The following is a 26,752-nucleotide window of genomic DNA, read 5'->3' as shown; positions in this document are numbered from 1 at the left end:
ACCCTGCATCAGGGAAAGTTAACAATCACACTATTGCTTAATATCAAATTTTTTATTTGTTACTTTTCTTTTAGTGCTTTGGGGTTTTCCGTGTAAATATACAAGTTATCCTTAAAGCATTTTGGCATTAATGAGCAAAGTTGCATATCGAAACCGTAAGAAATGAAAGGAAGGGGATACAACGTCTAGAGACCAAGAGGCAATGGCAGATACCTCTCAGATAACGACGGTTTTTGTATTTAATTGATCCCAGGCAGTAACCCTGTAGTAATGTTGCAGAAGGGGTGCCGGCTGGTGCGTTAGAGGAGTCCCAGGTACAAATCACCCTTGTCCCGTGGGCTGGGAACTGAGGCGTCCCGTGTGGAGTTGCGGGTGGGAGGCGGTGTTCAACTTGAGACTGTCTGGAGCCTGGAGCGAGTGGCCGAGCTTGTGCTTTGTGAGGGCGGCGGTGTGGGGCCGGGACCCCTCTACGCTTCGCCAGACAAAATAGCCAGAAAAGGGTAAAAACAGGGATATCACTCGCTTCCCTCCGCTCGCTCGCTCACTCACCCTGAATCTCCCTAGATCAGAAATCGGAGTGAGGGAGCCTCGCTACGTGTCTTAACTTTCCTTGGAAACGCCGGAGAGAGGCAGCTCGAATGACGTCCAGAAAGCCAGCGCGCAAGGGAGGAGAAGAATGAGCGCGAGTGTCCCGCATCCGACTCCTGCAGCGGACAGAAAGGAGCGCCACAGTGAGAGCCGTCTGCCGCAGGCAAGCGCAGCCTTCCGCTGCCTTTTGTTGCCGCGATTCCGCGGGTGGGTGGGGGGGAGATGGTTCACCTCGCTCTCGCCGAGCCCGCCTCTGGGTTGAAGGAACTGGAATAATCCCTGGCAGGAGATGAGCCCTGCTATGCCGCAGTAGTAGGGCTGTGAGAGGGTGGAGGGCGCCAGCACTTGCCCCCGGCGGTTTTGAGCGGAGTTTGACGGGATCTCGGTACAGACCGCCGCCCGGGGCTGACCCGACTGTGTGCCGGTGTAGGAGCAGGTGAGCGGCTGCGGAACGTAAACCAGTGGGTGGCGGGAAGATGAGGGTCGCCGGCTTTCGGCCGCTCGCCCCGCTGCTGCTGCTACTGCTCTGGCTGCTGTGTGACTACGGCACGTTGTCGGCACTGGGGAGACGGAGGCAGCTGAGACCCGCCGGCGGAGCTCGGGGGCCGCGCAGGACTCCCCAGCCGGAAGGTCCCGCTATCGTACGCAGGACTACGCGACACGGAGGCTATAGCAGGTTACTGGCTGCACAGAGCCGAAACCCCAACATCGCCGTCAGAAGGTCCCGTGCGGGGATGGTCCGAGACACGAGCAGAGCGGCACGGAGCCGGGTGGCTCGCGTCCCCGCTGTGGGCACTCCCAGCCTGCTCTCAGAGATGGTGGGCAAGCAACGGCTGTGGGTTATCTCGGCTCCCCACTCCTCGGACGGTTACTACAGGCTCATGCTCAGCCTCCTCAAGGACGACATCTACTGCGAGCTGGCGGAGAGGCACATCACCCAACTGGTACTTTTCCACCAGGAGGGCGAGGTGGCCGGAAAAGTCAGGAAGATCAGCAGCGAGGGAAGGATCCTGGAGCAATCCGTGGACGCAAAGACCGTCCTCAAACTTCTGGACTTCCTGAAACTAGAGCGAGGTAAATTTAGCATGGTCTTACTGAAGAAGAATCTGCAGTTGGAAGAAACGTACCCTTACCCAGTGAGACTGGAGGCAATGTACGAGGTCATTGACCAGGGTCCCGTTCGGAAAATCGAGAAGCTGAGGCAGAAAGGCTTTGTACAGAAGTGTAAGGAAGCTGGCGTAGAAGGGCAGGTGGTTAGAGCTGATGAAGGAGGGGCGTGGAAAATGGAGCAGTCCAGGCCAACGCCAAAGAGTGAGAATACTGAGGTGACGGTTCCAAAGGATACTAAAGAAAGAATGCCGGAGAAAAAGAAAAAGCCTACAGTGAGGAGGCCCATCAGGATATCATTAAACACACATGGGGGTTCTAAGATGGTTAGGACGACTGCTGTGCCCAGAACAGCTCCCACAACTACCAGCACCACCAGAAAGACTATCACAACCACTGCCGCTCCCACCACTGTGCCTTTCACTGAGAGACAGTCCTTCACTAGATCTCCTCTGGTATTTTCCCCATCTCCGCCGAGATTTCACAAACCTGCACTAGTAGCTGAAATTCCTTCAAAAACTACAACTGAGGCTAACTCACACAGAGATGGGAGTCTCCCTGGTGGCAGCAAATCACCACAGAAGCCCAGCCGAGGAACAACAACTGCAAGGCCAGATTATACAAAAGTACAGGCCACTAGACAGAAGTACAGTGAGACAGACAAAAAAGAGGGGAATTATCACCAGAAGGGCATATCAGTGGCACCTGGCCAGCGCAAGCCTACCAAAGTCAAGCCACCAAAATCAAAAACTACAAATAATAAGATCCTAACAAATGAATACGAGGATAAATATCAGCCTGAGAAAGGCTCATCCTCAAACACCAGGCAAATACTCGAAGTGGAACATAGTCCTCAAAAAGGCAAGAAGGAGCAGAAAAAAACTAGAAAACCAGTCAAGACTGAAAAGAAGAAGAAGAAGTCTGTGAAGAATAAAAAACCAGGGAAGAAAGACAGACTGTCACTGAAAACTAAGCCTGCAAAGGAAATTAGTCACAATAATAAAAAACCCAAGAAGACCATCAAGAAAGGAGTTTTTAAACAACCTAAGAAGATTCCAGGAACAACAAAGTCACTGGCATCTGTTCTCGGCTACTATGAAAATAGGCGACGGCTAGTAGTAAGTGTTCCAACTGTTGAAGTGATGTTGTCCTTGTTAATGACAAGGATGAGTAGCCATAATTTTTTACCATAATGATATTTTATGCAAGTGGCAGATTAGTATTTCTCAAAGTGGGAATATATTTCACTTCATGGTCCCAAAGCCAAGAACAAAAACAAACACTAAAAACATGCCCCATTATGTTTTTTGAAAGGGTTGCATATAGTAATGACTAATGAACAATAAATATTTGATAATAACAAACAATAGAAATCCCATCCTATAATGCTCAGTAGTTTCTGAGTGTTGAACTTGACCATTACTCAATTGAAGGGAAAAGCATGAAAAGAGCAATATTTACTCAAGGCACTTTGCTATTTTAAAGAAAAATTATGCACCAAAATTTCGATTGACCTGTTTTTATGAGTTACCAGGGACCATAGGAAGAGAAACTGCTGGTTAGCTCTTTAGTGTCTCCAACAGGTTTTGGCCCCATATTTCTCAACACAATCCTGTGTGTCTAATTGTTCAGTTACGGTCAACATTTTAGATTGTGTTAGGAACAATAAAATCCTTCAAATACCTATTAGCTTTTAAACATCAATGAACATGAACCTAGTTAACAAAGCTACAGTCCAATATTATGATAGTTCCTCTAAGAATTTTTTTAAATGGCTGCAAAATTAAAATACTGCTGATACTGAAAATTTCTGAAGAAAAAGACAATATTGGAAATATTTAGCAGGTTAGTCAGTGTCTCAGGAAAATAAAACACAATTAATGATTCAGGTTGATGATGTTTCATTAGAAAACAATAAGCTGCAATCCGGTTCAAAAGTTCAAAGCATAGTCATAGTCATACTTTATTGATCCCGGGGGAAATTGGTTTTCGTTATAGTTGCACCATAAATAATAAGTAGTAATAGAACCATAAATAGTTAAATAGTAATATGTAAATTATGCCAGTAAATTATGAAATATGTCCAGGACCAGCCTATCGGCTCAGGGTGTCTGACCCTCCAAGGGAGGAGTCGTAAAGTTTGATGGCCACAGGCAGGAATGTCTTCCTATGACGCTCTGTGCTGCATCTCGGAGGAATGAGTCTCTGGCTGAATGTACTCCTGTGCCCACCCAGTACATTAAGTAGTGGATGGGAGACATCGACCAAGATGGCATGCACCTTAGATAGCATCCTCTTTTCAGACACCACCGTCAGAGAGTCCAGTTCCATCCCCACAACATCACTGGCCTTACGAATGAAAGCTAATATTTATTACCAAAGTATTTTTACTATGTACAACCTTAAGATTCATCTTGCAAGCAGCTGCAAAACAAAGAAACACAATAGAACCCATATAAAAGCCCACACAACAAAGACCATTAAACACCCAGTGTGCAGAATAAGACACAGAGCATGAACTGCAGAGTCCCTGAGAGTGAGTCCACAGCCATGGGGCCAATTCAGCGTTGCAGCCGGTCCAGGAGCCTGATGGCTACAGGCTACAGCCACAGGCCCAGTTCAGCACTGAGGCAGGTAAACTTCACAGAGAGTGACCTGAACACCAGTCCATCCTTGGGCCTGACAAACAAATAAGCTTTACTAGAAAATTATAATGAAAAGATACAGAGAGTGTTACAAGTGGTAGCTCACCAAAAGGAAGTCTTGATATATCTACTTAATGCCTGGTCTGGTCACAAAGTCGTTCACAGTCAAAAAAGATACATGGAGAGGTGCCAGTACTATAATACTTGAAAAGTTACATTTCAGAGCGAAGTTTTTGAACTGTTTATGTTGTTTATATGTAGCAGAGTCTTGGGACTGAATCTGATGTTGTATGGGTTAACCTTTGAACTCCTAACAGAAGATGGATTTTTAAAACATTCAGAATCAGAGCCTGCTAATTTTGTAAAATTCAGGATAATACATTAAAAAAACAAACAAAGTATGTGGTTTATGTGCAAGATGATATCTCTTCCATAAACAAACTAATTTTCATACTGTAGCCTGGGAAACTCAATCCAGTGAGATTCAAAGCTGCAGTATGTCTCAATCATTATCATTTTAATTAAATTCAATATTTTAATTCATCTGTTACACATATTTAATTTAGAATTATAATTCATACACTGCCATTTGAGCTACTAAATATTTCAAACTGAGATCTCAAATTGATGGTCAGACTGGATCAGTGCGGCAGGATGTAGGAGAACTGCTTGAAGTCAGTGACTGATCTTCATAAGGCACCATTAGTGGAGTAAATTACTGATGTAGAAAATGAACCACTGATTATTAGATGTAATATGGATATAGTAATAATCACATATAAGTGGTTCCCTGGTGGTTAGTGTGTAAATGCTTAAGCTATACAGACCAAACAAAGACAGGTTTATGCTTAGATTTATCCAGGGTGAATTTATTTATTTTACTTAGAGACACAGTGCAGAGTAAACCCTTCTGACTGCACCACCCCGCAACCCCCAAAGACACCAATTGAACCCTGACCTAATCAGGGAACAATTTACAATGACCGATTAACCTACCTGGTACGTCTTCGGACTGGGGAGGAAACCGGAGTACTCGGGGAAAAAAGCATGTATTCCACGGGGTGGGGATACAGACTCCATACAGTTATATAGGAATTGAACTCTGAACTCTGATGCCCCGAGCTGTAATAGCGTTGTGCTAACCGCTACACTACCCTGGCGCCCAATTCAGTGTCTGGTATATGAGATGGTGGGGAGGAAAATCAGGCAGGTTTCCTTCTTTTGTTTGCAAGTCAGATACCTGCTGGTATATATAAGAGTTTGTTATGTATGTCAGATGATCGGGGAAAAGTACCAGCAGGTAAAATCAAAAGGAAATCTAGAATTTTTTTTATATTTAATAAACAGCGAGTAACGAAGCAAGGCAAAACACGTAAGGCTTGGAGGTAGAGAATGTGGATAAGGTTCTCAATTAATGCCTTATGTCTGTCTTCACAAAAGAGGCCGGTTATATAGATGTTGAAGCTGAACTGTGAAGGTGTGATAAATTGGAAATATTTGGTTTCTTTGAAAATAGATATGTGTCAGGTTGGATGAATATTTTTAGCATGTTAAAAGAAGCAAAGGAGGAAATTGCAGAGACTTGGGACTTTATTTTCTTGGCTTCAGGAGTGGTGCCAAAGGCTTAGAGGAATGTTAATATTGTGCCATTGCTTAGAAAGGGAGGAAGAGATAAAATCAGTCATCATAGGTTAGTTAATTAACTTTGATGGTGAACAAATTACTGGAATAAGTTTCAATAGATTGTGTAACCTTTTAAACCACGTAGAAAGACGGAGATTAATCAAGGACAGTCAGTGTGCTTTGCTTATTGGAAGTTTATTTCTGGCTAACAATTGAATTTTTTTGAGCATGTAATTAATGACATGGATTTTAGCAGGCTTTTGTCAAGATCCCACTGGGCATGCTATCAAAGGATGAAATCCCATGGATGGAGGGAGAATGACAAAGTTAGTTTTGTGGCTGGATAGTTGTTACTACTGGGGATCCGTGGAGCTTAGTACTTGGCCTCTTTTTGTAATATAAAGTAATGATTTATCTTAAGTGTAAGGGTCATGACAATGCAGTTTGCAGACAATTCAAATATTACTTATGTGGTTGACAGTGAGGAGACCTTGGACAGCGGTAAGACATAACTGGGCAGATATCCCCACCCCACCTTGGTTCCATGCTCCAACTACTTTTTCCTATCATTTCCAGACCTTTATTGCCTCCACCTATCACATCTCAGCCTCTGTCACTATTTCCACCCGTCAGTCTTCTATCTGCCAATAACCCTTTCTCACCTATCTCATGTTCCACTCCTTCACCTCACCTCTTTATATGGGCTAACTCCTCCCTAATATTTCAGTCTGGATCATGTGTCCTGAACCAAAACATTGACTGTCCATTTTCCTCTACAGATACTGCCTGACCTGCTGAGTTTTCCCAGTAGCCTGTTGTTCTGTTGTTCCAGAATCTCTTGTGTCTCCTGAAATGTGTTCAATTGATAAAAAATAATTCATTTGAGAGTGGTGAAGAGTAAAGCATTTTGGATTTTGCCCCTTGACAAGGGGACACACAATAGATCGAAGGCACTGAAAAGGAGCAGAGGGACTATGGAGAGTAAATCTATAGGTCATTTAAATAGCAGAACAGGTCAATAAAGTGGTTCAAAAGAAATGCTTTACTTTTTTAAGAACTGAGACATAGAATATAAGTGTATGCCAGAGAAATAACATAGAGCACGAGTTTGTCCTCACCTTGGGAACTGCATTGAGCTCCAGTCATCACATTACAAGACACGGCATAGGGATATTGCTGCCTGGACTGGAAAATGTACCGTAGCTTGTGAGAAAAGATTTAGTTTGGTATTTCCTTTGGAACACAGAAGACTTGGAGGAGATAACATTGAGGAGTATCAAATTCTGGGAGACCTTGATAGAATGAAGAAGTTACTTCCCCTAGCAGGGGTTTAAAAGCCAGCGGGCATAGATTTGAAGTAATCAGCTTGGAGGGGAGATGAGGAAAAGGGTATTTTCATCCAGAAGGTGATTGGTCTGTTAATCACTGCCTTAAAGGTTGATAGGGGCAGAAAATCTCATTATTGATGGTGTTCTTGAAAAGTACTGACCTCCAGAGCTACAGAATAAATGCCAAAGATGAGATTAGGCTAAGGTGCTCCTTTGAGACTAGCCTGGATGTAATGGGTTCTCTTCTGTATTTAGTTTCTGGGATCACCTCAGCTACAATGTTCCATTTGAATCACACTGTTTTAGCTCATGAAAAATGTGCAGAGAGTAATGAGAATATCTTCAAGGATGATACCAGAGGATATATGTATATATATCGGGAAATAATGAACAAGCTGAGGCTCTTTACTCTTGACAACAGATGGATGAGTGGTATGACAGGGTGACATAAAAGATTTGAAGGAGTGAATACAGAGAGTGTTTGTACTTGTTGAAAGGAGTGTAATGAAAGGAGATCAATATGACGTATCAACCAAAAGTCCACAGAAGGTAAAGAGGTTTCTGTTGTGATTGCTACTATGAAGGGTAGGTACACAATAAAGCACAGATCTATTTATTGGGAGACTGAAGAAGTCATTGAGTTGGAAGGGAATAGGAAGCTGTATTAACTGATTTAGATGAGCACAGACAGGAGTAATTCTAGTAAGAGTGAATCATGAGCACCTGCCATGACAATGGATAAGATTATGATTATAATTGCAAAGGCATTCCAACTCAGTAATTCAAGACATAATAAACAAGTAGCTGAGATTAGCCCTTTCCCTATCTCCAAAAATGATGGAAGCCTTTGGCCAAGATAATCATTTTGCAGAGCGTCTGCAGTAAGTCTGTAATAACCACCTAGAGCTCCTGGTTGCCTGTTATTTCAACTCCTTTCCCATATTCACATCACCCTGTCTGCCTTCTGCCTCCTCGTCTGAGGACAGTATCTCATACTGTGTTTGGATACCCTACAGGCCAATGGTAGGAACATTGAATTTCTCAATGCGTAGCCCATTTTGCAATTATTCTCAATCTTATCCATTGTCAAGCAGGTGCTTACAATTTACTCTTATTTGAAGTTTCACTTGTGTTCCTTCCCCTCTCTCACCAATTCACCCAAGTCCCCTCCCCCTTTGTTTACCTTTTCCATTCCTCACCTGCCCTCATTACCTAGACTCATCACCCTCTCCCAACTGTTTCCATCTGCCCATCATCACTCTCTTATCTGCTGCTGCCTATCACCTACCAGTCTTTGTCACAACAGCCCTCACAAATCATCCCACCTAGTTCCATCTGTCCATCTTTTGTCTCTCCCCTCAGCCGTCAATGATAAGCAAGCAACACTACAAACTATTCGGTCCTGGTTCTACCATCAGCCTCATTTGAGACACTAGGATCATTCCAATTGTGGATGTGATCAACATCTACACCAGTCTAGCTTATTGGTGTAATGAAGGACCTACACAATGGACCTGAGAAATGTAAAGTGTTGGGGGAAATTAGGAATGTAAACCTCCCTTCAGTGACACATTAATTATTTATTTCAAAGAAATTTCTCTATAATGACATCTCAATAAGACAGTTGTAGTGTCAGGAATCCTGTATCAAATAAAATTGACAAGTTTATACCAGACAGTCCCATGTTTCCTCATCTAAGCTCAGGAGTCTAGTCTGAAGGTAGGTGGAAGCCAGGTGCCCCTGTGGTGCTCCAGTGGGCTCCACTTGGAATCCAATGCACCTATGAATTTCAGCAGACTCCTCAGCCGTCTTATTGTTAATCTTCCCTGTCAAGCTGTGCCAATTCAACCAAGAGCAAGTACCATTCAAATGAGTGGATAGAATGGGTTGTTTTAAGGGCCTTGGCAGCTGGTGGATCTGGGGTTGTCAGAGTTCTCCTGCAAATATCGTTTTATGCATGTCGTGATTCACTGCCAACATTACATGCTGCCATTTTGATGTACTGGGAGTTGGGCACCCAGCTGATGTCTGTAGCTGGATCTCTGTAGAAGATATGCCTCATTCATAAATGCAAATTATCTTCAAATAACTTAGATGAGACATTTGATGGTCACTGCAGGGAATGTTTCTCTGAGGTTAGCTTGTAGCTCAGCACTTGATAGAGTACAGAAGTTTTTTCTCAGTTTTAAGCTGCTTTGGAAATACTTAATACTGGCAGTAAAATGGAAACTTCTGCAGCTCAGCATTAGCATTCAGCATCTCATGTCACAAATACCGCAGGGCCCCTGGGCAGAATATTGCCATTTGTTGGAATGTTTTCCACTGCAGTGATGTTCTCCACTGTGGGCCTTGGAAGTTTTGTTCAGTTTGGTGTAAAACACCTAAGTGCTGTTGACAATGTACAAATGAAAGCCTAACAGCTACAAAAGAATAACAGCAGTGTTGTGACCCACATGCATGCAGTATTAATAATTTGTTTGAACTAATTAAATCCTGGAATTCAGATTATTAAAAGCATTGGGAGAAAAGCTGTCAGCACCAGTGAATAAATTTAGCTTTAATTAATACTTGATCTGACAGGCTGCCACCTCAGCTCCTTTCCAAATTTCCAGCTGTAACATATTTATTGATGCAAGACCAATGAATCATAGAGATAAGTTGCTGACTAGAACTGTGCCAAGTTATTATGTTATTTTAACACATTGTTGTCTGACACTAAGCTGAGAGAAGAAATTGGTCAAATATGAACACCAGATGATCTAATTGATAAACTTATCATACCCAGCTTATTTAATATGCTGTTCATTAGAACTGCATCACAGGGGCAGCATACAACAAGCATTTTTTAGTCTTAGTGTAATTCTTCCCACTTCAACTCTTTTCTTTTTCAATCTTTTTATTAATTTCAAAATATAGAAACAAAACATAGCAATAATACAGATAATATGAGATGTATTGTTACATTTAAAAAAAGAGTAATTGCAAAACCAAATAGTGGAAATTACCAAAACTCCCATACATGTAGAACTGATCACGGATAATATAAAGCAAAAAAAAAGAAAGAAAAAGAGAACAAAAAAACCCATCCCAAAAGAAAAAAAAAACAACTAAACTAAACTAAAAGACTTGGGCAAGACTAACAACTTAAAAATGGAAAAGAAGAAAACCTCAGCGTCGACGATTCCATTCCCCTCCAACAACAGTACAGAGAAATAAAACAAGTTTGGAAATGATCAAATTACATCAAATGAAAATGCTGAATAAATGGCCTCCAAATTTTTTCAAACTTAATAGAAGGGTCATAAACTGCACTTCTAATTTTCTCCAGATTCAGACACACCATAGTTTGTGAAAACCAATGAAATACTGTAGGAGGGTTGATCTCTTTCCAATTCAACAAAATGGACCTTCTAGCTATTAAAGTAAGAAATGCAATCATCCTTCATGATGAAGAGGTTAAATTATTTGAGTCTATCATTGGTAGTCCAAAGATAGCAGTAATTGGATGAGGTCCCACTTCAACTCTTTCTGTGTGATATGAACAGGCAGGTTTGCCATCTCAAGCCCTAGGGTTCAGATTTGAGCCTATCTGCTGTCACACTGCTTTATACATTGATCACCAGATCTGACTGGATCATATTGAGTGCTTTTTAATCTCCCCAAAGCTATCTTAATTTCCTTCTATTCCTCAGATACATTATTAGTAGACAGACAGTTAGCTTCCACAGATATCATTGATGCCGTAAAATGAAAAATAATACATACCTGAAATATTTAGGAATCTAGGTAAAAATCATGGAGAGAGAAATGAAGATAACATTTCCAGGCAACTGCGTTTCAGTAAGTTTTGACTCAGTGTTTACTGAGGGGAATATCCTGGATGCCAAAGAAATCAGGGTAGTAAGTATGCATATAATGAAGTAGGAGGTAGTTGCAGCCCTGAAGGAGAGCATCCCCAAGAACTGGGAGGCCAGGGAAGAAATTGCAGATATATTTGCTGTCATTTGCCGCTGGTGAAGCTCCAGAAGACTGGAGCGGGACTAATGGTTGTTCCATTGTTCAAGAAAGGTATCAAGGACAGGCCAGGGAACTACAGGCCAGCGAGTCTGTCTTCAATTGTAAGTATGTTACTGGAGGGAAGTCTCAGGGACAGGATCTACCATCACTTGGATAATCAAGGCCTGATCAAAAATAGTCAGCATGGTTTTATGTGTGGAAGGTCATGTCTGACAAATATTGTGGAGCTTTTTTAAAGAGGTACTAAGTTGATGAAAGTAGGGCAGTGGATATTATCTATCTGGATTTTAATAAGGCCTTTGACAACTCCCACAGCATGCTGATCTGGAAGGTTAGGCCACATGGGATTCTTGGAGAGCTAGTGAGGTGTTTTTTAGAATTGACTTAATGATTGGAAACAGAGAGCGATGGTTGAAGGTTGATTCATCAACTAGAGGCCAGTGACTAGTGGGCTGACCCAGAGACCTCTGTTAACTGTTATTCGTTGTTTATATAAATGATTTGGATGTAAGCGTACGTGGCATGATTAGAGTTTGTATATGATACAAAATTAGGAGTTCTCTTGATACTGAAGCAGGTTAAAATGAATTACAGGGAGCTCTTGATCAATTAGGGAGATGGGCTAAGGAATGGCAGATGGATTTCAACTTGGGTATGCATGAAGTAATGTATTTTGGAAAGTCAAACCAGGGTAGGATTTGTACGGGGAACAGAGGGGCACTGATGAGTGTTATGGAGCAGAGGGACCTAGGAACATGAGTGCAAAGCTTACTGAAGACAGCAGTGCAAATTGACAAGGTGGTGAAGAAGATCTTTAGTGTTGACATTCATCAGTCGCAGTATTGAACTTAAGAACAGAGATATTATGTTGTTGTTATATAAGTAATGGTGAAGCAGCACTTGGAGTATTGTGTAGAATTTTGGTCACCCTGTTATAGAGAAGACAGTGTTAAGCTTGAGAGATTTGAGGCTGCTGTCCGGACTGGAGGGAGAAGTTGGCTAACTGGATCTTTATTCCCTGGAGCACAGGAGAATGAAGGGTGGCCTTAGAGGTTAATAAAATCATGAGGGGTATGGATAAGGTGGGCGTTACAGCTTTGTCTTCTGTGTTGGGGAGTCCGAAGCTAGATGGCACAGGTATAGATAAGAGGGGAGAAACTTAAAAGAGACCTGAGAGGTAACTTTGTTACACAGAGAGTAGTGAGTACCTGGAATGAGCTGCCACAGGAAGTGGTCAAGGGGGGTACATTTCCAAAATTTAGGGGGCATTTGGATATGCATATGGAGAGGAAGGGGCCTGAAGTGCTATGGGCCAAATGCAAGTCCCAGCAGGGAGGACTCTGTGGTTGGCATGGACCAGTTGGTCCCTTTAGACTCTATCACTCTTCCTTTCTCCACAATTACTACCTGACCTGTTGGATATTTCAAACATTTTCTATTATTTCAGATTTTCTGTATTTAGAGCATTTTATCTTCATGCTAGTAATGTCCAGTTCTTCACCTCTTGTTTCAAGGACTTTATCACTGCTTCTCTCTCAGGCCTCTTGTTCAATGCCCAAGTTTAATTTCGACATACTTGACATATTCAGCAACAACTACTTTCCCATTAGTTTCAAGATACTCTCCAGATATTTTCGCAGGCTGAATCTCACCATTCACAACCACTTATGAAAGAGACAGAAGGAAAGGCTTTTTTTTAACAGACTACCTGGATATGATTCAGAATTCAATGTCTGTAGAAGTGATCAAATTGGGGTTTTTACAAGGAAATTGGATAGGTAGTCAAGGGAAATAATTTCCTAGGCCTCAATAAGGGGTGGGAAATGGGCCAATATAGACATGAGCTTCATGCTTCTTTCTTTCCTGTGATTTTATGAGATTATCTCAGCATCCTGCTGGAGGAAATGTTTGCCCCCCCCCACACTTCCCATCCCTTGATAAACATTCAAATTAACCCTTGTTCTGTTGCCAGATTCAGCAAATAGTCTGACTTATGCACACCACAGTCACCTCCAGGCTCAGCTGTTTTAAAGCTTCTTTGATACGTCCATTCTCCATGAATTTCAGCTTTTCTAACACCTTTCTGTCCATATACCACTCTTTTTTATCCCCAATACATGGCGTCAACTTGACTTTCACTGCTGATTTATTGTTCTGCAGATCTTACTATAGCTGCTAAGTTTTGTTATTCAAATTATCAATTCCCTTAGCACTAATATAATGTTCTGGTATTTATCTCACTCACATTTGGACTCCATCAAGCCTTAGCAGCTTGACAGAATTCAAAGAATTGAGTATAAATATTAACAGCAGGCTTTCTTTTGTATCTTTGTTAAATTTTAGCAACGCTGAATGAGTCCAGAGTGATCATACTGAACTCTTTTAGCTGAGTTGCCTTCAATCAATATCAATTTGTTAATATATGACTGCTAATCAAATATTAGCAAATACTTGACACTTCTTTCAAAGACACTGTTCCAAGCATTAATGAACCACAACTTTACTGCACTCTTTGTGAAATCAGAATGGACTGTTTATTGGAGGATTATTGTATTGGAAATCTGCTGAATTATGATGGATAAGTAAAAGGCATAATATGAATGAAAATAATATTTTATTTTAGACAATTGGCATGTAGAACATTAACTTTTCCAATATGATCTTCTTACCCATAGCTTATCACTTCTCCAAATGAGCAAAACAACATGTACGAACAGCAGCGAGATGAATATTTAGAGCACGTCTGTGAAATGGCATTAAGAAAAATCTCAATTATCACCATTTTCGGGCCTTTGAGTAACAGCACGATTAAAATTGATCATTACCAAATGGGTCAGTATTTCATCCTTCCTTTTCCTTCCCTTTGTAGAATCATCTCCAGAATGTCTTCCATAACTTAGATTGATGGCTAAGATGTTTAGCACGTTGTGCATTATTGTACCGGTGTTAGACTAATGCCACTGCTGTGAGTGATGTGCAGTTTTGCCCTGTATTATGCTTGCCGCAGGTTTCTCCAAAAGTCAGAGCGGCACTTCATATGTGGAGCCACATATACACTTTGTTATTCCTGCCTGTGTGCCTACCCAGCTATAGTGAAGCTCCGCATTATGGCAGAAACAAGAGAGCCAATGGTGTGTATCTTGTTTAACATGGCTACTTAATGTATATATAGTATCTTTAACGGGTGGATCATATCCATGCTGGTAAAAGGGCACAGTACCTGTCTGGATACTGTTGGATGCACAAGTTTCTTGATGCCTTTGCTGGCTTCAGTTACATTTTATTTGGCACTCGCTACTCTGACCTGGATGGGCCTTGGTTAAAGCAAAGGTTGGTTAGGCAAAGAGAAAAAATGTGAGTGGGACTTTCTACGAACAAACAAAATATAACATAAAATCTTGGAGAATGGCAGCATGAGTAAATCATTTGGCTCTTTAATTGTTCTCCGCAATTCATTATGGTGTGGCTGTCTCAATGTGAAATTCCTCCCAAATCCCTCCATTCATTTTGTGTCTTTAACAGTCTGTTTTCAACTTAGGCATATTGAGTGACTTGGTCTCCACAACTTTCTGTGGCAAAGAATTCCAAAAGTTCACCAGCAAATGCCTTATCCCTTATTGCTTGGTTCTAGATTCACAGACCAGGGAAACATCCTCTCCGAGCCCAATCTATCAAGCCCTGTCAGAAGTTTGTACATTTCAATGAGATCTTCTTTCATTTTCCTAAATTCTGGTGTATAGCCAACCATTTGAGCCAATCTTTACTTACTTAACAAATCTGCCATTCCAGGACTCAGTCTAATGAGTCTTTGCTTTACTCTTCATCTGGCAAGGAGAAAGGTGTAAGGAGTTAAAAGGTCACAGTACATCAGATGTACTCTCACCAGAGCTTATATAATTGTAGTGTGTTTCTATACTTAAAACAATATTACATTTACCTTCTTAATTGCTTGCAGCACCCACGTGTTTGCTTTTAGTGACTGGTGTAGAAAGACACTCATATCTCCTGAAGCATTAACATTTCCTAGTCTACCATCATTAAAATGACACTGTTCTTCATGTATGTCTTTCCAAAGTGGATAACTTCAAATTTATTCACATGAATATAAATCTACCATTATTTGCCTGCTCGCTCAATTTTCTAAATTGGCGTAAAAGCTTTTTGCATCCTCTTCACAACTCTCAATCCCACCCAGTTTCTTATTTTCAGCAAACTCTGAAGTATTATTCATTTTCCACAAACAAAACTGGGGAAAAAAGAATGAAAGCAGAGGCTCAGGCATTGACTCCTGGGGTTACCACATGATGCTCCAAAAAGACCCATTCATTCTGCAACACTGTTTCTGTCAACCATTTTCTAATGTTTGCCAGTATATTATCTCTCCTTGTTCATCCTTTTCAGTCCTGCTGAAGGGTCTCAGCCTGAAACGTTGACTGTTTATTCCCTTCGTAGATGCTGCCTGATTTACTAAGTTCTTCCCACATCTTGTGTTGCTCAAGCTTATACTACCTTTGGTTTCTGAAGTCTTTGTCAGAACTGAACATATAAAGCAAGGAGAAAATGGAAATTGAGGGGGTCCAAGAACAAGAAGATTTAGCCATTAGAGATTATGATCACTATAAAATTCACAAGTGCATTTAAAGTCAACAATCTTCTTTAGCTAGCAACTTCATAATCGCCGCAGTGGAGATGACCTGCATTTTAGTTCAGAAAACTTTCTCCAATTTGTTTTCAGGAGTCTGGCTGCTCAGCACAGAATAAGTAAGCTTGTCCCCAAAGCACAAACTAATTCAGGTCTCGATGAGGCAAATCTCTAAAAGATATAGTCCTTGTTCCAGCAAACATGAACACCTGACGAGTTCAGATCATACTGACCAACTGAAATCCCTAATATGGTAGCCGACAGAGTCTGCTTATTTTTACCAATCAATAGAGTGTGAATGCCATGCCCAATATGTGTGAGATATTGTTAAAATGAATAATGCTGAAAATGCTCCAGACTCTCTTATTCAGTGAGTAGTTTATTCATATCCGATATTCTGTAATATTAACAATTTCTTTTGTGTAAGGATGAAGTTTATTTATAAATGTATTAACTTTAGTAATATGTTTTATTATCTTAAGATAATGAAAAGCCAGTGAAAGATATAAGATACAATGACCTGGGTCAAGATATCATCACTGAACTTCGCAAGGAATATGGGTTATCTCAGAATGAGTTCTTCATGGTACTAACAGATTTAGACATGAAAGTCAAGGTAAGGGAAACTTACTTTAAAAGCACAGCATCAGACATGACTTCAATGTTTTTTTGAAAAGTTGTATTGTCTGTATGAAAAATAGTCTATAAATAAGTTATCATAACATAAAAGGTTCACTAATTTAGTTTTAATACCCTTTTCACCTGCTTATCAGTTCAAACACATATTACTTTAATATGATGAAATATTTGGGTGTCCAACTTCTTTTTATTTCAGTGCTCCACCAACCCACCCCCCCTTTTGCTTTGAGGCTTGGTGCATAATAAGCCCTTCCAACCCTTTGAGCTGCGCTGCCTAGTAATCCACCAATTTAACCCCAGCCTAATCACAGGACAATTTACAATGACAGATTAACCTACTAACCAGTACGTCTTTGAGCTGTGGGAGGTAACCAGAGCATCCGGAGGAAATCCACGCGCACATGGGAAGGAACCTACAAACGTGGTTACAGAGGATGCCAGAACTGAATACTGAACTCCAAGGCCCCAGACTGTAAAGTGGCATGCTAACCGCTATGCTACAATGTTATGCAGTGACATCATGGATGGCCTTCGTGACCTTATGAATTTAGTGCAGCTGATGGGGTGAGGGTAAACAACAGGTCATTCAACCATAAAGATGTTCAGACACACCTGACAGAGCCCTTACCCAGCACTCACACAGCTACGCATCTCACTGCAGCTTAATCACAATCAGGGCCAGAAATTCCTTCCTTAACAATAAAACTGGGAATACCCTATAAATATTGATCCTTTAATGAAATCACAGAAACAAGCAGCTTTGAAATCAGCCAGTGCCTTGTTATTCATGGCAGAAAATAATGATTCTCTGTTTCTGCTTGTGAAGAATTTCACTACCCAGGTACCTGGGCTTCTTGCTCCTGTTCGCACATGTCCACCATTGTGAGGGTCAAGAGTTCTGCTCCAACCAAGATCACACAGACTAGGCAAGGAAGCACACTTATAAAATTTTAGTGTATCAAAATAAGATCTTATTTACTCAATGTTGTTTCAACAGAAGGCCTGATTATTGAGTCATGCAAACTGAAATAAACATAGAAACATAGAAAATAGGTGCAGGAGTAGGCCATTCGGCCCTTTGAGCCTGCACCACCATTTATTATGATCATGGCTGATCATCCAACTCAGAACCCCGCCCCAGCCTTCCCTCCATACCCCCTGACCCCCGTAGCCACAAGGGCCCAGCCCAGTGTCATTTTGTACAGCTGTTGGATACAGTAGGAAGATCACACTGTGACTTAGGTTATGGACTGTGAAGTAAAATCAAAAAATTAGATGCACCGAAAGATTAACATCCTATATCTCACTTGACTCCAGAATGTTTCACTTATGTCTCCAAGGATTCAAAAATAATAAATGAATCAACACTCAACTAACTCTCCACATGGTATTGATGTTGGAACAGCATCTTGTACCATGAAACATGTGTATTATATTTCCTCTGGGGCATTCAGTTGCTGAGTCGTACATCTGCTACAATGCGGCTCTTTAATTCTCAAAAACAAACTAACAAATTTTCTGGACAGAGTTCAAAATGCAAGCAGTTAGTTCACCAGGTTTGAGTAATTGACAATGATTTGAATCTCTTATCTTCTCTGTAGAACTCGTGTTTTTGGATGAAACTTTTAAACCACCCTCTGAAGCATTGGTGCAAAAGGTGGTTGCAGAGTTTCATGGCGGTCAATGGCCGCTACGTCTCTTTTTACTGGTTTATAAGATAGTCTGACCATTGGCCCTGCAATTACACAGTACTGTGTAAAAGTCTTAGGCACATATACATAGCTGGAGGGCCTAAGACCTGCAAAATATTGTATTTTTCAACGTGGAGCAGAAAGTGAGTTTGTAAATCTGGCGGGAGCAAAGGATGTTGGGAATGGGGAGGATGGAGCACCGCGGGAGGGTGTGGGACAGGCGGCAGAGAAGGAATGCCGGGGTTACGCTCTGAGACACCAGGCAAGGTCATTTGATTCTAAACAATTAGTTTATTGATCGTTACAGAATGTCCCTCTAGTGCTTCCCACTCCTTCCCCTCTCCCTTTTCCTTTTCCCAACAATGACTCCCCTCTCCCTGCCCCCTTCCAACTCTCAGTCCACAATAGAGACCCATATCAGAATCAGGTTGATCATTAATTGAATTGACTTTATTTCTTACATCCTTCACAGACATGAAGAGTAAAAATCTTCACGTTATGTCTCCATCTAAATGTGCAGTCATAGTAATTTGTAATAAATAGAACAGTCAATGCAATATAGAGTACTCTCAAATCAGTGTGAGTTCATCAGTCCGATGGCCTGGTGGAAGAAGCTGTCCTGGAGCCTGTTGGTCCTGGTTTTTATCCTGCGGTATGGCTTCCTGGGTGGTAGCAGCTGGAATAGATTGCGGTTGTGTTGACTTGGGTCCCCAAAGATCCTACAGGCCCTTTTCACACACCTATCCTTGTAAATGTCCTGAATCATGGGAAGTTCACAACTACAGATGCGCTGGGCTGTCCGCACCACTCTCTGCAGAATCGTGTGATTAAGGGAGATGCAGATACCATATCAGGCAGTGATGCAGCCAGTCAGGATGCTCTCAATTGTTCCTCTGTAGAAAGTTCTTAGGATCTGGGGGCCCATACCAAACTTCCTTAACTGTCTGAGGTGAAAGAGGTGCTGATGTGCCTTTTTCACCACACAGCTGGTGTGTTCAGACCACATGAGGTCCTCGGTGATGTGTATGCTGAGGAACTTAAAGCTGTTTACCCTCTCAACCCCAGATCCATTCATGTTAACAGGGGTTAGCCCATCTCCATTCCTCCTGTAATCCACAACCGGCAAATTTGTTTTTGCGACATTGAGGGAGAAGTTGTTTTCTTGACACCACTGTGTCAGAGAGATGACTTCTTCCCAGTAGGCCACCTCATTATTGTTAAGGCCAATCAATGTAGTGTTGTCGGCAAATTTAATTAGCAGATTAGAGCTATAGGTGGCGATACAGTCATGGGTATGCAGGGATAAAGGAGGGGACTCAGTACACAGCCCTGAGGGGCTCCTGTATTGAGAGTTAGAGGGCTGGAGGTGAGAGAGCCCACTCTTACAACCTACTGGTGATCTGAGAGGAAGTCCGGGATCCAGCTGCACAGGACGGTCCAGACCAAGGTCTCTGAGCTTCTTGTCGAGCCTAGATGGAACTATGGTGTTGAATGCTGAACAGAGAACAGCATTATCACATAAGCGTTCTTCTTGGATGTGTAAGGACGGTATTTAGAGTAGTGTCTATTGCATCATCTGTCGATTGGTTGTATTGGTTAATATATTATGAAATTTGGTTTTTTTTGCAGCAGTACAGTGTAATACATAAAATTACTACAGTACTGTGCAAAAGCCTTATTCACATATGTGCTTAGGACTTTTGTATGGTACTGTATGAGTAGTTGATCCTGACACACTTTATGTCACTTGGGTATTGGATTGTCGTGTTGTCTTTAAGGAGAAGCCCTTTATCAGTGACTGTCTGGCTGCAGACAAAATGAGCAGTAATATTTGAACAACACACATCAAAGTTGCTGGTGAACGCAGCAGGCCAGGCAGCATCTCTAGGAAGAGGTACAGTCGATGTTTCGGGCCGAGACCCTTCGTCAGGACTAACTGAAGGAAGAGTGAGTAAGGGATTTGAAAGTGGGAGGGGGAGGGGGAGATCCGAAATGATAGGAGAAGACAGGAGGGGGAGGGATGGAACCAAGAACTGGACAGGTGATTGGCGAAAGGGGTATGAGAGAATCATGGGACAGGAGGGACAGGAGGCCCAGGGAGAAGGAAAAGGGGGAGGGGGGAAAAAAACCCAGAGGATGGGCAAGGGGTATAGTCAGAGGGACAGAGGGAGAAAAAGGAGAGAGAGAGAGAAAGAATGTGTGTATATAAATAAATAACGGATGGGGTACGAGGGGGAGGTGGGGCATTAGCGGAAGTTAGAGAAGTTGATGTTCATGCCATCAGGTTGGAGGCTACCCAGACGGAATATAAGGTGTTGTTCCTCCAACCTGAGTGTGGCTTCATCTTTACAGTAGAGGAGGCCGTGGATAGACATATCAGAATGGGAATGGGATGTGGAATTAAAATGTGTGGCCACTGAGAGATCCTGCTTTCTCTGGCGGACAGAGCGTAGATGTTCAGCAAAACGATCTCCCAGTCTGCGTCGGGTCTCGCCAATATATAAAAGGCCACATCGGGAGCACCGGACGCAGTATATCACCCCAGTCGACTCACAGGTGAAGTGTTGCCTCACCTGGAAGGACTGTCTGGGGCCCTGAATGGTGGCAAGGGAGGAAGTGTAAGGGCATGTGTAGCACTTGTTCCGCTTACAAGGATAAGTGCCAGGAGGGAGATCAGTGGGGAGGGATGGGGGGACGAATGGACAAGGGAGTCGCGTAGGGAGCGATCCCTGTGGAAAGTGGGGAGGGGGGTAGGGAGGGAAAGATGTGCTTAGTGGTGGGATCCCGTTGGAGGTGGCAGAAGTTACGAAGAATGATATGTTGGACCCGGAGGCTGTTGGGGTGGTAGGTGAGGACCAGGGGAACCCTATTCCTAGTGGGGTGGCGGGAGGATGGGGTGACAGCAGATGTGTGTGAAATGGGAGAGATGCGTTTGAGAGCAGAGTTGACGGTGGAGGAAGGGAAGCTCCTTTCTTTAAAAAAGGAGGACATCTCCCTCGTCCTGGAATAAAAAGCCTCATCCTGAGAGCAGATGCGGCGAGACGGAGGAATTGCAAGAAGGGGATGGCATTTTTGCAAGAGACAGGGTGAGAAGAGGAATGGTCCAGATAGCTGTGAGAGTCAGTAGGCTTATAGTAGACATCAGTAGATAAGCTGTCTCCAGAGATAGAGACAGAAAAATCTAGAAAGGGGAGGGAGGTGTCAGAAATATTTGAAGAGTCTTTTTGGATATCTCACCCGTCCTGTGCTCCAACACATAAAGCTGGACAAACCACTGCCTTAAAAGTAGAAGTAAAATTTCATATGGCAGGAGTTTGAATATCCACAATCTAACATGGAGCTAGGCTGCAGAAAAGTCTGCTCCAGATGCCTCTTTTGCAATGCAGAAAGGCTTTGCTAAACAAACATATAAATGCAGTTGCTGGATTTTTCCATAGTGTATTTTAGATCAACAAATTGTCATAAGTTCAAGTTTATTGTCATTCAACTGTACACATGTAAACTGCCAAATGGAATAATGTTCCTCCACAACACAGTACACACAATACACACACATAACACATAAAATAATATTACCACTACTAAATTAACAAATAGTAAGGTGCATATGTGACCAAAGTAAACAGTATAGCTCTACTGGAGCTTCATGTGTGAAGTGACCTGGGTGGTGGCAGGGGGTTCAGTAGCCTTACAACCTTGGGAGAGAAGCTGTTTCTCTAAAGATTGGTTAGAAAATGGGGGGAGGAGCCTCAATCTCCTCAGGAAGTGGAAATGTTGCTGTACTTTCCTGACAGAAGTGGTGACGCGAGGAACCAGATGAGATCATCCATTATGTGCGCTCCCAGATACTTTGTGCTTCTAACTTACTCCATGGATGAGCTGTGTAGGTGCAGTGAGGAGTGGTCACCTTCCAAACTGTCCACAACAATCTCTTTGGTCTTGTCCACATTGAGACTCAAGTTGTTATGCTCACACCATTCCATCGACCACCCTACCTCCTCTCTGGATGCCGTCTCATCATTGCTGTCGATGAGGCCAGCCGCTGTGTACATCATCAGTGAACTTGATGGCTCGGTTTGAACCGGATCTAGCAGTGCAGTCATTTTCAAAATCTCAATATGACAGTCATTTGAAATGGATATCCCAGCTTCATATCCTACAGTAGATAGAATGCATGGTACCATGCTGTATGGATGCCTATACTAGGATGCAAAAAATATTTAAAAGGTTACGATGAAACAGTCAAAGTCAAGGTTGTTTATTGTCATATGCAAGTACATGTAGGCAGAGATGCAATGGAAAACTTATTTGCACCAGCATCACAGGTGCATTACAGTCATATAAACAGGGTTTACTAGAAAAGCGTAAATTATACACAATTTTTTTTAACAATTAGAATAACAAACTCTAGTGAAAAGTGATCATTATGTTGCTAAACTAAAGTCATCAGGGTTTTTCTGATTGGTTCAAGAACTGTCAGCTGGGAAGTCATCCCCATATTGGCAATTAATTATTTATTGAGATTTTTTCTGGAATTTGCTGATGGTGTTTTGGCCAATGGAGTTCAGCCTGGCAGGTTACCTGGACCACTGTTCAGTGGAGTTTACCTTTTATTCTGAAGAAAATAGCAATAATTTTGCCTCAATTCATCTAGAATGGCTTCAAGTGGAGCTTCTATGAGACTGGTCATGCATGAGCAAGAATTTTCCATTTCCCATGCACTTGGCAGCTGGAATGTCTTTCCCTTCCATTGTGCTTGAGGTTGTAGTATTTCAAAAGGCTTCCATAACTCTTCTAGATTCCTCATTGTATTCATGAGTTTTGATAGACCAGATAGGATTGTGCTTAGATTGCATAGTTTATGCAAGTAAGAAATCTTACAGGGAATCCACTGTGTCAGTGTATTGAATGATGGTGCACACGTCCCATTGTTCCTGTTAGATAGCACATCATCTGCAATTTCTAAAGATAAGAAAACCCATAAGTGTCGTAAATCTGAACTTATAAGACCTTCATCAGAACGGTTGAAAGATTTTGCTTTTAATGTTTATTGTTAACTGGCAGTTCAAGTCAGAGTTGGGTAGATATAAGTTTATCTTCATTCATAAAAGAGATCCAGTGGTGGATCTCACATTCTCTGCCACTTCCGCCGTCCTCAATTGGATCCTACCACAAAACACATCTTTGCCACCCTCCCCCCCCCACTCTCCTCTTTCTGCAGGAATCGCTCACGCCATGATTCCCTTGTTCATTGGTCCCTCTCCATTAATCTCCTTCCTGGCACTTATCCCTGTATAAGTGTTATGCCTGCCCATTCACCTCCAACCTCTCCTCCATTCGGGGTCCCAAACAGTCTTTCCAGGTGAGACAACGCTTAACCTGCAAATTTGTTGGGGTTACCTACTGTATCCAGTGCTCCTTTACATTGGTGAGACCCAACATAGATTCAGGAGACCAATTTGTTGAACAACTTTGCTCTATCTACAAAAAGCCGGATTTCCCTGATGGCCAACCATTTTAATTCCAATCCCCATTTCCATCATGACACGTCAGTCCATGGTCTCCTCTACTGCCATGATGAGATCACCCTCGGGTTAGCGGAGCAACACCTTACTGTATATTCCATCTGCGTAGCCTCCAATCTGATGACATGAGCATCAATTTCTCTCTTTCAGTAATATTTCCCCCTCCAACCCCCTCTTCTTATATTTCCCACCCTGGCTCCCATCTCACCTCTCCTCTTCTCCTTCCCTAACTATAACCTCCTCTGGGAGCACCTCGTCTATACCTTCCTTCCATGGTCCACTCTCCTCTCCTATCTCGGATTCTTTCTTCTCTAGACCTTTGCCTTTTCTACCTATCACCTCATTACTTCTTGCATCCACCCCCACCCACCTGACTTCACCTATCATCTTCTAGCTTGTACTCCTTCCCCTCCCCCGCCACTTTATTCTGACTCCTTTCTCCTTTCCTTTCCAGTCCTGATGAAGGGTCTCAGCCCAAAACGTTGACTTTTTATTCTTTTCCATAGATGCTGCTTGACCTCCTGAGTTCCTCCAGCATTTTGTTGGCAGTGATGTGATTAACCTGGAATTCAAATCCATCCATGGCCTTGCTTCTTCCAACCCTGCATCTGTGCAAATCCTGTGTCCTTTTAGTTACACCTTTTTCCTTAATCTCCACTCCCTGTGTCCTTGAGCCAATTGTATTAAAGGTCAGAAATTCCCTCTCTGAATGTTACCACCAGTCAACCTCAGAATCAGGTTTAATATCACTGGTGTATGTTGTTTTGTGGCAGCAGTACATTGCAATACATAATAACATTAAATAAGTAGTGCAAAAATGTAGGGAAATAGTGAGATAGTGTTCATGGGTCCAGTCAGAAATCTGATGGCAGAGGGGAAGAAGCTGTTTCTAAAACATTGTCTTCAGTCTCCAGTACCACCTCCTTGATAGTAGCAATGGGAAGAGGGCATGTCCTGAGTGATGGGGATTCTTAATGATGAATGCTGCCTTTTTGAGGTGTCCTGGGTTCTGGGGAAGCTGGTGCCCGTGATGAAGCTAGCTGAATTTACAATTTTCTGCAGCTTTTTCTGATTCTGTGCAGTGGTCCCCTCTCCATACCAAACCGTGATGTAACCAGTTAGAATGCTGTCCATGGTAACCCTGTAGAAATTTGCAAGTGTCTCTGGTGACATACCAATTCTCCTCAAACTTCTGATGAAACCTAGCCGCTGTCCTACCTTCTTTGCAATTGCATCAATATGTTGGGCCCAGGATGGGTCCTCAGGGATGTTGACACCCAGAAACTTGAAACTGGTCACCCCTTCCACTTAAGAAGCTCTCATTTCTTTTTGCAGATGCTCGATAAAACAGAGGTCCTTGGTTACGTTTTGGTCATTTCTGCTAAAGTCCTTTGATTTAGTGTTGATTTTGGTACAAGTCAGCTGGTGTGAAGAGGCTTGAAATATTTTACTGTGTTAAGTGTACCATGTACACCCAGTGGCCACTTTATTAGGTACCCTTGTATCTAATAATGTGGCCACTGAGTGTATGTTCATGGTTCTGCTGCTGAACCACTTCAATGTTTCATGTGTTGTGTATGCAGAGATGCTCTTCTGCACACCACTGTTGTAAGACATGGTTATCTGAGTTACTAACGCCTTCCTGTCAGCTTGAACCAGTTTGGCCATTCTCTGATCTCTCATTAACAAGGCACAAACTCTCAAAACTATTGTGTGTGAAAAGCCCAGGAGCTTCTGAGATACTCAAACCATGCCCCCCCCCCCCCACAATCTGGCACCAACAATCACTCCACGATCAAGGTAACCTAGATCATATTTCTTCCCCATTCTGATGTTTGGTCTGAATAACAACTGAACCTCTTGACCATGTCTGCATGCTTTTATGCATTAAGTTGCTGCCACGTGATTGGCTGATTAGATACTTGCAGTAGCCAGCAGGTGTACTTAATGAAGTGGCCACTGAGTTTAAATGCATACTGAATTAAATGTGCATATGAAAATATAGAGTACTGAAATGATGTATTGCTATTGTATCTTGCTTTCCTGGATAAATGAATGCTTCACTGTACAGATAATAATATTAGTCATGATTATCTGTATTGACAGCAACACTATGAAGTACCAATTGCAATGCAGTCTGTCTTTGATTTGATTGACACTTTTACAACAAGGATCACAGAAATGGAGAAACAGAAGAAAGAAGGACTACAATGCAAGAATGAAGACAAACCAAGATCGCTAGAAAATTTCTTGGCTAGGTATGTACTGTCTTAAAGCAATTGTGTGATAAAATGAGAGTGATTTATTTCAGTGCCTAATTTAAACCAGTTTTATATTGTCTGGTTATTTATCTCCTGATCCCTGAAATTGCCGACACTCTTTTAAACTACATTAGTTGAAATGAACTTGAATTTGAAATTATAACTAAAATTTGCCTTTCATGGCAAGTAATGGGAGAAAAGTTGCAAATATACAGTGAATCTCTGTCACTAAACATCTATTATTTCCATCTATGGAAACAAAACTATGTTTCATACCATTCTGCAGTTTGTATAAAATTACAAAACAGCAAAGAAAATGCTAGAACTGGTCCGCAGTTGTTATTTCAGATTTCCAGCACCTGAAGCCTCTTGCTGCCCTTTAAATTATATTGTGAAGCCATTATTTTCAACAAAAGATCTGAAAGCTGATTTAATTATATTTTCTTTCTGTTGCATCACTCTTTCTGCCATGTTATGGTTCTATGTATTAGACTTTCTATGGGAGACAATATCAGTTCAGCAAATGTCTTATAATATAACTGTGTCAAATTCCCAAATGCAATGATAGCATTCATTCCAAGAGATCTAGAATGTAAGAGCAGGGATGTGATGCTGAGGCTTTATAAGGCGCTGGTGAGGACTTCACCTTGAGAACTTTGAAGTTTTGAGCTCCTTATCTAAGAAAA

General features: G+C 42.1%; 1 protein-coding gene across 1 annotated transcript in view; it reads left to right on the top strand.

Annotated features, from left to right (window-relative positions):
• The first annotated feature begins 386 nt into the window (after positions 1 to 386).
• ccdc80 (coiled-coil domain containing 80) overlaps positions 387 to 26,752 on the top strand; it is a 41,279-nt gene continuing 14,913 nt past the window's right edge. The window contains exons 1-4 of the mRNA XM_072260431.1: positions 387 to 2,813; positions 13,984 to 14,140; positions 16,433 to 16,566; positions 25,912 to 26,063. Of these exons, the coding sequence (XP_072116532.1) occupies positions 1,065 to 2,813; positions 13,984 to 14,140; positions 16,433 to 16,566; positions 25,912 to 26,063 (2,192 nt within the window). The 5' untranslated portion in view covers positions 387 to 1,064. The remainder of the gene's footprint in view (positions 2,814 to 13,983; positions 14,141 to 16,432; positions 16,567 to 25,911; positions 26,064 to 26,752) is intronic.

Source organism: Mobula birostris, chromosome 6, assembly GCF_030028105.1.
Source record: "Mobula birostris isolate sMobBir1 chromosome 6, sMobBir1.hap1, whole genome shotgun sequence".
NCBI lineage: Eukaryota > Metazoa > Chordata > Chondrichthyes > Myliobatiformes > Myliobatidae > Mobula > Mobula birostris.
This window is presented reverse-complemented; position numbering and strand designations above follow the sequence as displayed.